Genomic DNA, 12,238 nt, shown 5'->3' with positions numbered 1-12,238 from the left:
CTTTAAAGGCAAAATGTGAGAAAAGATAACGGTGAAAAACAATTAAATTGTCCAAAAACCTGAATGCACCACCACCTTAACACAAAGAAAGCTTCTCAACTCTGGAGGTGTTCAAGCATACAGCACTAATTTTTGTAATTTTAGGAGGCTAGATTACTTCTAAGGTTTCTTATTCTGCCTTCAAATGATATGATTCTATTTCTAGTCTACTTTTTTTTTTTGAGGCAGAGTTTCGTTCTTGTTGCCCAGATTGGAGTGCAATGGCATGATTGTGGCTCACAACCTCGGCCTCCCGGGTTCAAGTGATTCTCCTGCCTCAGCCTCCTGAGTAGCTGAGATTACAGGCATGCGCCACCACACCTGGCTAATTTTGTATTTTTAGTAGAGACGGGGTTTCTCCATGTTGGTCAGGCTGGTTGTGAACTCCTGACCTCAGGTGATCTGCCCACCTCGGCCTCCCAAAGTACTGGGATTACAGGCGTGGGCCACCGTGCCCGGTCTCTAGTCTATTTTTAAGATACTTTTTGGAACAGGGAATAGTTTTAGATATCAAATACACAATCTTAATTTTCCCCATACTTTTTATTTTAAGAAAGATAAATAGGCTGGGCTTGGTGGCTCACACCTGTAATTCCAGAACTTTGGGAGGCTAAGGTGGGAGGATTGCTTGAGCCCAGGAACTTGAGACCAACCTGGGCAATATGGTGAGACCCTACTTTTACAAAATTTTTAAAAATTTAGCTGGGGCCGGGAACGGTGGCTCACGCCTGTAATCCCAACACTTTGGGAGGCTGAGGCAGATGGATCACTTGAGGTCTGGGGTTCGAGACCAACCTGGTCAACATGGCAAAACCCTGTCTCCACTAAAAAAAAACTAGCTGGGCATGGTGTTGGGCACCTGTAATCCCAGTTACTTGTGAGGCTGAGGCAGGAGAATCGCTTAAACCTGGGAGGCAGAGGTTACAGTGAGCCGAGATCGCGGCACTGCACTCCAGGTGTCACACTCCAGCCTGGGTGACAGAGCCAGACTCCGTCTCAAAAAAAAAAAAAAAAATTAGTTGGATGTGGTGGTATACACCTGTGGTCCCAGCTACTCAAGAGGCTAAGGTAAGAGGATCACTTGAGCCCAGGAGGTCAAGGCTGCAGTAAGCCATGTTTGCGCCACTGCACTCCAGCCTCAGTGACAGAGCAAGACCCTGTCTCAAGAAAAAAAAAAGTTGGGTGCGGTGGCTCACGCCTGTAATCCCAGCACTTTGGGAGGCTGAAGCAGGCAGGCAGATCACCTGAGGTCAGGAGTTCAAGACCAGCATGGCCAACACGGTGAAACCCCATCTCTACTAAAATAAGAAAGAAACACTAAACAATACAACCATGAAACTGATCGCCGGGATTGCAAATCTAATTGGGAAAAGAGTTGAGCAAACAGCTTGGACTGTTTGGAGTTGTTGCCTTACTTTTTAATATGTATTTATAAAGTATTCCAGCAAAAGAGGATGTAGCCTCTGGGAAAAAACAAACATGTTACAGTGTTTTTTGTAGATTCTCGTTCTGTATCTCATCACAGTGCCAGCCCTGTTTTTAGCGGGAAAGGATTCAGGAGTAACATTATTATGCATTCTGAATTGGATGCATATTCCTAACTACTGTATTTGTTACCAAAAGCGGTTCTACAAATGCTACTGAAAAAAATCTGGAAATTCCTAATGTCCTGAGTATTAATAATAAAGTTTAAAAATGCTTTTATATCAAAAAAAAAAAAAAAAAAAGAAAAATTAGCTGGGCATGGTGGCAGGCGCCTGTAATCCCAGCTACTTGGGAGGCTGAGGCAGGAGAATTGCTTGAACCCAGGAGGCAGAGGTTGCAGTGAGCCAACATCATGCCACTGCACTCCAGCCTGGGTGATAAGAGTGAAACTCTGTCTAAAAAACAACACAAAACAAAAAAACGCTGGGTGTGGTGGCTCACATCTATAATCCCAGCACTTTGGGAGGCCAAGGTAGGTGGATCACCTGATGTCAGGACTTCAAGACCAGCCCGGCCAACATGGTGAAACCCCGTCTCTACTAAAATACAAAAATTAGCTGGATGTGGTGGCAGGCACATGTAATCCTAGCTACTCAGGAGGCTGAGGCAGGAGAATTGCTTGAACTCAGGAGTCAGAGAGGTTGCAGTGAGCCTAGATTGCGCCACTGCACTCCAGCCTGGGCAACAGAGTGAGACTCTGTCTCAAAACAACAAAATTAAAATAAAAATTAAAAAAAAAAGAAAGCTGGGCGCGGTGGCTCACGCCTGTAATCCCAGCACTTTGGGAGGCCGAGGTGGGAAGATCATGAGGTCAGGAGTTTGAGACCAGCCTGACCAACATGGTGAAACCCCGTCTCTACTTAAAAATACAAAAATTAGGCCGGGCGCGGTGGCTCATGCCTGTAATCCCAGCACTTTGGGAGGCCGAGGCAGGCGGATCACGAGGTCAGGAGATCGAGACCATCCTGGCTAACACGGTGAAACCCCATCTCACTAAAAATACAAAAAATTAGCCGGGCATGGTGGCGGACACCTGTAGTCCCAGCTACTCGGCAGGCTGAGGCAGGAGAATGGCATGAACCTGGGAGGCGGAGCTTGCAGTGAGCAGAGATCGTGCCACTGCACTCCAGCCTGGGTGACAGAGCAAGAATCCGTCTCAAAAAAAAAATTAGCCGGGCGTGGTGGCATGCGCCTGTAATCCCAGCTACTCAGGAGGCTAAGGCAGGAGACTCGCTTGAACCCAGGAGGAGGAGGTTGCAGTGGGCCGAGATTGTGCCACTGCACTCCAGCCAAGGCAACAGAGTGAGACTCCGTCTCAAAAAAAAAAAAAAAAAAAGAAACACAAAGGAAGGGAAAGAGATATATGCTTACACTAAAATATTGAAAACTATTAGGAGCCCATAATTGATACATCTAATTATGGATATGCCATAATTTCTACTTTTGGACAGCTAGACTGTTTCTCATTTTCTGCTACCATAAATAGTCTTGCAATGAACATGTTATATATAAATCCCTAAAAATTTTTTCCAATGGAGATTAACAGAGAAGCATTATGAATTTGACTACTATCAAACTACTTCCAGCCAGGCGCTGTGGCTCACACTTGTAATCCCAACACTTTGGGAGGCCAAGGCAGGAGGATCACTTGAGTCCAGGTGTTCAAGATCAGCCTGGGCAACATAGTGAGATCCTGTCTCCACAAAAAGTAAAAACAATTAGCTGGGAGTGGTGGCACATGCCTGTGGTCCCAGCTACCCTCAAAGCTGAACTGGGATGATTGCTTGAGCTGGGGAGGTAGAGGCTGCAGTAAGCTATAGCCCCAACCTCACTGCAACCTCCACCTCCCCAGGTCAAGGGATCCTCCCACCTCAGCCTCCCAACTAGCTGGGACCACATGTGCATGCACCACTATGCCCAGCTATGTTTTTTTGTATTTTTTGTAGAGATGGGGTTTTGCCATGTTGCTCAGGCTGGTCTCAAACTCCTGACCTTAAGCAACCTGCCCACCTTGGCCCCGCAAAGTGCTGATGTGAGCCACCTCACCCAGCCTGATTTTCTATTTTAAGGCAAAAAAATCTGTAAGCCAAGCCAAGAATCTGTAAGCCAAGAAACAAAAATGACTAATTGTATAAGATTATAGACAGTATTTTCTTCTCTATCCTCACCTGTCTTAGCTGTTTGAGGTCTGACTTGTTTCCCACAAGAACCACAGGTGTATCGTCAGTACGTCGGACTCGATAAATAAGCTGTTTAAACTCACGAACTTCATGGAAACTTCGACGATCCGTGATAGAGTAACAGATGATAAACCCTTCTCCTGCCCTCATGTACTGGTCCCGCATGGCTGTAAACTCTGCCTAGAGGGAAACAAGGGTCATTATGTATTGACGCAATCTAGCCCAACTACACACACAATTAGCTATTTCTTTCAGATTAAAGAAAACGCATGTTGATTACCTGCTATCCTGAGTCAGAGTGCATGAAAAATTAAGAGAGATAAACTATTGATCTTCTCTGTGTAGGCCTTCCCCTCCCCTTTGCTAGAGTAAAAAAGCCTTTACTCATAACATTCTGGGATTTAATACCTGTCCAGCTGTATCCAAAATGTCCAGATTGGCAGGCTCATCATCAATACGGATCCTGATCTTATAAGCATCTTCTACAGGAGGGAAGAAAGGTGTACTATAAAGTCATAAATGCCGGAAGAAATGCCTATTTAAAACTCATCTTACAGAGTAGTACATTGTATCCAAATTCATTAAATGCCCACATTTTCTCAGGAAGCATGCTAAATCCACTGAAATACATAAACTGAGTCTTCAACTGAAGTTTTTTTTTCCACATAGGTGATGATGTAGTTTATTCACAGCTGAAGATTTCACCTACAATTCTAAGCTAAAAAAGGATTCTGAGAAGATGTCTTTCTTAAAAAAATTAGGCTATCTGGGCACAGTGGTAACTGCCTATAATCCCAGCTACTTGGGAGACTGAGACAGGAGTATTGTTTGAGCCCAGGAGTTCAAGACCAGCCTGGACAACACAGCAACAGCTCATCTTTTTTTTTTTTTTTTCTTGAGACAGGGTCTCACTGTCACCCAGGCTGGAGTGCAGTGGTGCAATTTCGGTTCACTGTAGCCTTGACTTCCCAGGCTCCAGTGATTCTCCCACCTCGGCCTCCCAAGTAGCTGGAACTACAGGCGTGCTACCACCATGTCTGGCTAATTTTTTTGTATTTTTGGTAGACATAGGGTTTTGCAATGTTGTCCAGGCTAGTCTCGAACTCCTGGGTTGAAACAATCCTCCTGCCTTGGCCTCCCAAAGTGCTGGTATTACAGGTGTGGGCCACTGCACTCAGCCGAGACCTCATCTCTTAGGGGAAAAAAAAAATTAGGCCTGAAAAGTAACTTTACCATTTATTAAATTGTTATTATCTACCAGACATTATACTAAGTAACTTATATATATTAATTCTTCAATAATCACAATAATCCAATGAAGTAGGCATTATTACCTCCATTTTACAGCTAAAGAAAATTCAACTTGAAAATATTAATGTCTTCTCTAAATTACAGTTAATTAGTGACAGAATGAGGATTAAAATCCAAGACTGCTGAACTGAAAAGCATTATTAACCATGTGTTATACTTCCTCCTCAATACTACAAAAAAGGAAAAAAATATATAATTCACTATTTTTTTTTTTTTTTGAGACAGGGTCTCACTCTATCACCCAGACTGGAGTGCAGTGGCATGATCTCGGCTCACCACAACTTCTGCCTCCCAGGCTCAAGGGATTCTCCTGCCTCAGCCTCCTGAGTAGCTGGGATTACAGGCACATGCCACTATTGCCCGGCTAGTTTTTGTATTTTTAGTATAGACAGGGTTTCACCATGTTGGCCAGGCTGGTCTTGAATGCCTGACCTCAAATGATCCACCTGCCTCAGCCTCCCAAAGTGTTGGGATTACAGGCGTGAGCCACTGCACCCAGTCTAATTATTTTCTAAATAATCCACAGTTTCGTAATTTCTCTTTTCTGAAAGCAAATTTCTTTATGCATATTACTATAGTAACCTTGGAAAATATAGAAAACTAAAAAGAAAAAAGAAGCCACGCAATATTTCATTCACTTAACAACTGCTGCTTACATCTCAATGTATTTCCTTTTAACATTTTTTCTTGAATTCCTGCTTCTGTCTCTTCCTCAAAGATGAAGAGCTCATTAAATCAATGCTTCTCAATTATTCATTAGGATTAGTGAGTTGTGAAATCTACTTAATGGGCCGGGACCAGCATTAAAATAAACAAGCAGAAACCTAAATAAAAATAGAAAATACCAGGCCAGGCGCAGTGGTTCATGCCTGTAATCCCAGCACTTTGGGAGGCTGAGGCGGGTGGATCACCTGAGGTCAGGAGTTCAAGACCAGCCTGGCTAATGTGGTGAAACCCCATCTCTACTAAAAATACAAAAATTATCTGGATGTGGTCACAGGCGCCTGTAATCCCAGCTACTTGGGAGGCTGAGGCAGGAGAATCGCTTGAACTGGGAGGCGGAGGTTGCAGTGAGCCAAGATTGTGCCACTGGACTCTAGCCTGGGCAACAGGAGTGAAATTCTCCGTCTCCAAAAAAAAAAAAAAAAAGAAAGAGAGAAAATACCAGAGTGGGTGAGGTACAGTGGCTCTCACGCCTGTAATCTCAGTGCTTTGGGAGGTCCAGGTGGGAGGATCACTTGCGCTCAGGAGTTTGAGACCAGCCTGGGCAATAGAGCGAGACCTCATCTCTACTAAAAATCCAAAAATATTAGCTGGGCTTAGTGGCCTACGCCTGCAGTCCCAGGTATTTGGTAGGGTGAGGCGGGAGGATCACCTGAACCCAGGAGGTCCAGGCTGCAGTGAGCCAAGATCACAACACTGCACTCCAGCATGGGCAACAGAGTGAGACCCTGTCTCAAAAAGAAAAGAAAAGAAAAGAAAAGATCAGAGTGCACCAGATAGTGAGGTAAAGTTTCATAATATTTTAGCTACACATACACATGCGCTTGTGTATATAATTTATATATACATATGCACACATTCATATGCTTTTTTTTTTTTTTTTTGAGGCAAAGTCTCACTCTGTCACTCAGGCCGGAGTGCAGTGGTGCAATCTCAGCTCACTGCAACCTCTGCCTTCTGGGTTCAAGGAATTCTCCCACCTCAGCTTCCTGAGTAGCTGGGATTACAGGCATGCAGCAGTAACACGCCCAGCTAATTTTTGTATTTTCAGTAGAGATGGGGTTTTACCATGTTGGCCAGGCTGGTCTTGAACTCCTGACCTCAGGTGCCTTGGCCTCCTAAAGTGCTTCGATTACAGGATTGCAGGCTCAGGACTACAGGCGTAAGCCTCCGCACCCGGCCTTGTATGCTTTTATATCTCTACCAGTTACAATGTAAAGTTTTTCTGAGTTTACAGCCAGAGCTTGAAATCAAATGCACTAAATTAGAAACTCAAGGACAGAAACCTCATCTTTTTGATCACCACTGTACCCTGAGGGTAAGCAGTGCTTGGCACATAATAGAAACTCAGAAGACATGAGTATTTGCTGTTGAATCAGATAATATTGCCAGGAGAGTAGTTAACTGGAGGAAAACTGATTAAAACAGATAACTTGGCCGGACGCGGTGGCTCACGCCTGTAATCCCAGCACTTTGGGAGGCTGAGGCGGACGGATCACAAGGTCAGGAGATGGAGACCATCCTGGCTAACACGGTGAAACCCCGTCTCTACTAAAAATACAAAAAATTAGCCAAGCGAGGTGGCGGGTGCCTGTAGTCCCAGCTACGCTGGAGCCTGAGGCAGGAGAATGGCATGAACCCCGGGGGGCGGAGCTTGCAGTGAGCCGAGATCATGCCACTGCACTCTAGCCTGGGCGACAGTGAGACTCCATCTCAAAAAAAAAAAAAAAAAAAAAAAAAAAAACCAGATAACTCTTACAGGAGATGAGTACTTTTTGAGTTTTACTTTAAAGAAAGGGAAAGACACGGCCGGGCACGGTGGCTCACGCCTGTAATCCCGGCACTTTGGGAGGCCAAGGCAGACAGATCACGAGGTCAGGAGATCGAGACCATCCTGGCTAACACAGTGAAACCCTGTCTCTACTAAAGGTACAAAAAATTAGCCGGGCGTGGTGGCGGGCCCCTGTAGTCCCAGCTACTCAGGAGGCTGAGGCAGGAGAATGGCGTGAACCCGGGAGGCGGAGCTTGCAGTGAGCCAAGACGGCGCCACTGCACTCCAGCCTGGATGACAGAGTCAGACTCCGTCTCAAAAAAAAAGAAAGGAAAAGATGCTTTTGGAGTTCTCAAGTACATATGCGTAAGCCCTAAATTCATTTTATTCCTAGAACTCCCGCCATAATTTGAATCTCTGAACAATTTTTTTTTTTTTTTTTTTGAGACAAAAGCTTGCTCTTATCCCCCAGGCTGGAGTGTGATGGCACTATCTCGGCTCACTGCAACCTCCGCCTCCCAGGTTCAAGCAATTCTCCTGCCTCAGCCCCCGCAGTAGCTGGGATTACAGGCACCCAGCACCACGCCCGGCTAGTTTTGGTATTTTTAGTAGAGATGGGGTTTCACCATGTTGGCCAGGCTGGTCTCGAACTCCTGACCTCAGGTGCTCCACCCGCCTCGACCTCTCAAAGTGCTGGGATTATAGGCATGAGCCACCGCGCCTGGCCTGAATCTCTGAACAATGTTCTAAATTTGATATAGTACATGAAAAAGTCAAGACTTTTTCTATTTTTCCCATCCCTGGAATCATGTGCTGTATGAAATGACCATACCAAAGCTGGGCCACCACAAAACATTATTGGCTTTGCGGGAAACAGAGCAGCAGAGGCCTGACCCAATGGAAATCCTTCCTAGAGAACTAGGATCATGGCAAAGAGTGTCACATACTGAAAATAATAAGGCCCGGCACAGTGGTCACGCCTGTAATCCCAGCACTTTGGGAGTCCGAGGTGGGCAGATCACGAGGTCAGGAGATTGAGACCATCCTGGCTAACACGGTGAAATCCCATCTCTACTAAAAATACAAAAAAAAATTAGCCGGGCGTGGTGGCGGGCGCCTGTAGTCCCAGATACTCGGGAGGCTGAGGCAGGAGAATGGCATGAACCTGGGAGGTGGAGCTTGTAGTGAGCCGAGATTGTGCCACTGCACTCCAGCCCGGGCAACAGGGTGAGACACCGTCTCCAAAAAAAAACAAAAAAAGAAAATAACAGTACAGCTGACTTTCGGTGCCCTCTCCCATTCCCACATCCATTTTTCTTTCATATTAGGATATAAACCCTTAGAATCAAACCTGCTTCCTTATGGTTTAGGAATGACAGTAATGTTCTTAGTCTTTGTAGAGACTAGCAATTAAAAAATAAAAAAGTCAAAGCAAACAAAATGACTTTTTTACTCTACTAGCGTTCTGCAACAAGAGTTAAGGACCATGAAAGACATCGGAGGGCTAGGCACGGTGGCTCACGCCTGTAATCCCAGTACTTTGCGAGGCTGAGGTGGATGGATTACTTGAGGTCAGGAGTTTGAGACCAGCCTGGCCAACATAGTGAAATCCCATCTCTACTAAAAATACAAAAATTAGCCTGGTGTGGTGGCAGACGCCTGTAATCCCAGCTACTCAGGAGGCTGAGGCAGAATTGCTTGAACCCGGGAGGCGGAGGTTACAGTGACCGGAGATCGCGCCATTGCCCTCCAGCCTGGGAGACAGTGCGAGACTCCATCTCAAAAAAAAAAAAACAAAAAAAAACAGACAGACATGGGAGAAGACATTACTACGTAATGAACTTAAGGTATAAGGAAGTAAACGAAGAGCTCCAAGTGCAAGATGTCCAGGCTTGGCATGTCTGGGTTGTAAGAGTTCAGCAGCCTGGCTCTACTTGTTTCTCTGCTTCCTTTTGTGGAAGTTCAAACCAGCTGACTCACAGTTACAGAGCGAGTCTCAAGTCATACCCTTAGAGAAGTGACAGCAAGAAAAGGCTTCGTTAAGTGGCCTGTATACAACCATAAAAAAATACAACAAAGAGAGTTGTCCCATTAATGTTCAGTAAGAGACAAAGACTAAAGATGACTTATGACATAAAGTCTGAAAAAAAAAGAAATATTCAGTTGCTTACCAACTGCTGATACCCTTGTTTCTAAATAAATCTGAATTAGACTCCAAAAAAGCCTCAAAATATAAATAGTTAGAAACTACTGATATTCATTAAGATATTTTTATGGGGTATATTTGGAAACATAAGTGATGATCTGGCTTACCAATGGTGGGATCATGATCTTCTGGGAATCGGTGGCTGATGAACTGCATGGTCATGGCTTCAAAAGAAGAAATAAAAGTCAAATCCTCACAAAGGCGACCCACAGAGAGAATTTTAAGTATTAACATTGCAAGATAGCAAGTATCCCATCTGGTCATTTAAGTACTTTTCATCCATGCTTCCTGTCAAATGGAAAATATTACCTACCACTCTTCCCTACACCACCAGCACCCAGCATCACTAGTTTGTACTCCCGTGAGAGCCCAGCGGGGCTGCTACAGCAGCTACCAACTGGGCGAGTTCCAGAATCCATTGTCCTCTTGGGGCCTTCCTGGGCTGCCCCGAGGAAAAGCCACCTAGAAAAGGAGGAGGAAATGCTTAATCCAGGATGGAGACACCACGGCGACAGCCCTCAAGCCAGTGCCTTACCTTTCCATACATCTTCTGGCCTGTCCCTCTTACTCTGGCCTGTCCCTCTTGCTCACCACTGCACCCTTTCGGGTGGCCCTAAGAAACCCCCACATCTTCACCCTCCCTCCTAGACAGTTCAGTCACATGACACATCACAGGTTTTACTTTTTCCAAAGAGAAAAATAAAAAGATACAAATAAATTTAGGTCTCGGCACAATAGGGACAAGGAGAAAGTTTTGGGAAGAAAGGGATGCGGCCCCTTAGGCCGCAGGGGTTCTCTCACGTCTGCGGTACCCAGAGGTTCCGCCCCCTCCCCATTCTCCTCCGAACCCCCTCCCCACCCCCAGCTGCTGCTCCGCCGCCAGACTCCCCACCCCTCTGCCTCACAAGCCGACGCCCTGCTGCTCCTACTGGTCAGTGGGGACTGGAACACCACAGCCGGTCGGCTCACGCACTTCGTCTTCCTTCACTCGCGGAGGCTCCGGCACTGACCTGTGACCCCTCCCGCAACCGGGTAAGATGGCGCCACCGGCACCCGAGTCGCGGAAGGAGGGGCGGGGCCACTCAGTGACGCCCACAGCCTGCCCCGCCCTCTTCCCGCCCCTCCCAGGTCCCTAAAACCCAGTTCCGGGACCCACCGCTGAAGGTCCTCTGGTCACCTACCCAACGTAGGGTGTATGCACTCACAGACAAGGGTATTTAATCACGAGTAGAAAGTAAATTATTTACACAAAAGGGAAGGGAGTACGTGATAAGAGACATGCAGGGACACTTAAATTAACAACTTACCGAGGGTTGTTTGCTGCTTGTGGGAAAAAAAAAACAACCCAAAACTAATTTGACCCAATGTAATGAGAGGAAGGGAGGACAGGGGCACCCCCCAAATCCTCCTAAAACACAGGATTTCAGTCAAGTCTACCGGTGATGACTACTCATAGGAGAAAAATGACTTTCCTAAAGGAGCTGCCACAATGACTTTAGCTATTGAAACCTAGATTCATTCTCAGAAACCAGATGTTCACAACACTCCCTAATCAGAGTTCTGTATGTATTTTAAACACGTATAAGACACACAAAAACTTGTTTTAAATAAATGTACCACACTCTGGCAGGAAAGAGAGCTCTGAGTTAACAGCGGCCTTAAGTTAAATACAGAACTGAAGCGCAGCCACTATAACCATATTCCCCTCTACGTAGCACAGGTGCTAGAAGAAACTGACACGAAAATTGTTCTCATGCAGCTCTGCCTACCACTGTTCTTTTTAAATGTCTTTCTGGGCCGGGCGGGCGCGGTGGCTCACGCCTGTAATCCCAGCACTCTGGGAGGCCGAGGCAGGTGAGTCATGAGGTCAAGAAATAAGAGACCATCCTGGCCAACATGTAAAACCGTCTCTACTAAAAATACAAAAGAATTAGCTGGGTGTGGTGGCATGCGCCTATAAGTCCCAGCTACTCGGGAGGCTGAGGCAGGAGAATCACTTGAACCTGGGAGGTGGAGGTTGCAGTTAGCTGGCTGAGAGGGTGCCACTGCACTCCAGCCTGGCAACAGAGCAAAACTCCGTCTCAAAATTTAAAAGTCTTTCTGGCCAGGCATGCTGGCTCACGCCTGTAATCCCAGGACTTTGGGAGGCTGAAGTGGGCTGATCACTTGAGGATCAGGAGTTCAAGACCAGCCTGGCCAAAATGGTGAATCCCTGTCTCTACTAAAAATATAAAAATTAGTTGGGCATGGTGGTAGGTGCCTGTAATCCCAGCTACTCAGGAGGCTGAGGCTGGAGAACCACTTGAACCCAGGAGGTTGCGGTGAGCCAGGATTGCACCATTCCACTCCAGCCTGGGTGACAGAGCGAGACTCCATCTAAAAAAAAAATAAAATGTCTTTCCAAGAATAACATATTTCCTTTAAAACCTGCTTCATTCATGAAGTCCTTTTAATACGCTGTTAAATAAAGGAGGGCTAAAATATGAAAATGGAAAATATCCAGCATAATAATCCTTAACCTTT

At 45.9% G+C, this 12,238-nt stretch overlaps 1 protein-coding gene across 4 annotated transcripts in view; it reads right to left on the bottom strand.

The window, feature by feature from the left end:
* RIT1 (Ras like without CAAX 1) overlaps nucleotides 1–10,798 on the bottom strand; it is a 29,366-nt gene extending 18,568 nt beyond the window's left edge. Inside the window, exons 1-5 of one of the 4 annotated variants that reach the window (XM_055100493.2) lie at nucleotides 10,645–10,798; nucleotides 10,029–10,177; nucleotides 9,823–9,879; nucleotides 4,113–4,186; nucleotides 3,693–3,884 (exon numbers count right to left, since the gene is read on the bottom strand). In XM_055100493.2, coding sequence (XP_054956468.1) covers nucleotides 3,693–3,884; nucleotides 4,113–4,186; nucleotides 9,823–9,879; nucleotides 10,029–10,134 — 429 coding nt within the window. In that variant the 5' untranslated portion in view covers nucleotides 10,135–10,177; nucleotides 10,645–10,798. Of the gene's footprint in view, nucleotides 1–3,692; nucleotides 3,885–4,112; nucleotides 4,187–9,822; nucleotides 9,880–10,028; nucleotides 10,178–10,250 lie in introns of all 4 variants that reach the window. The other 3 variants (XM_055100506.2, XM_055100497.2, XM_003821089.6) reach the window with 3 other exon arrangements.
* Nucleotides 10,799–12,238: the final 1,440 nt, after the last annotated feature.

Source organism: Pan paniscus, chromosome 1 (assembly GCF_029289425.2).
Source record: "Pan paniscus chromosome 1, NHGRI_mPanPan1-v2.0_pri, whole genome shotgun sequence".
Taxonomy (NCBI): domain Eukaryota; kingdom Metazoa; phylum Chordata; class Mammalia; order Primates; family Hominidae; genus Pan; species Pan paniscus.
The sequence above is the reverse complement of the archived record's forward strand: the minus strand, read 5'-3'. Positions and strand labels throughout refer to the sequence as shown.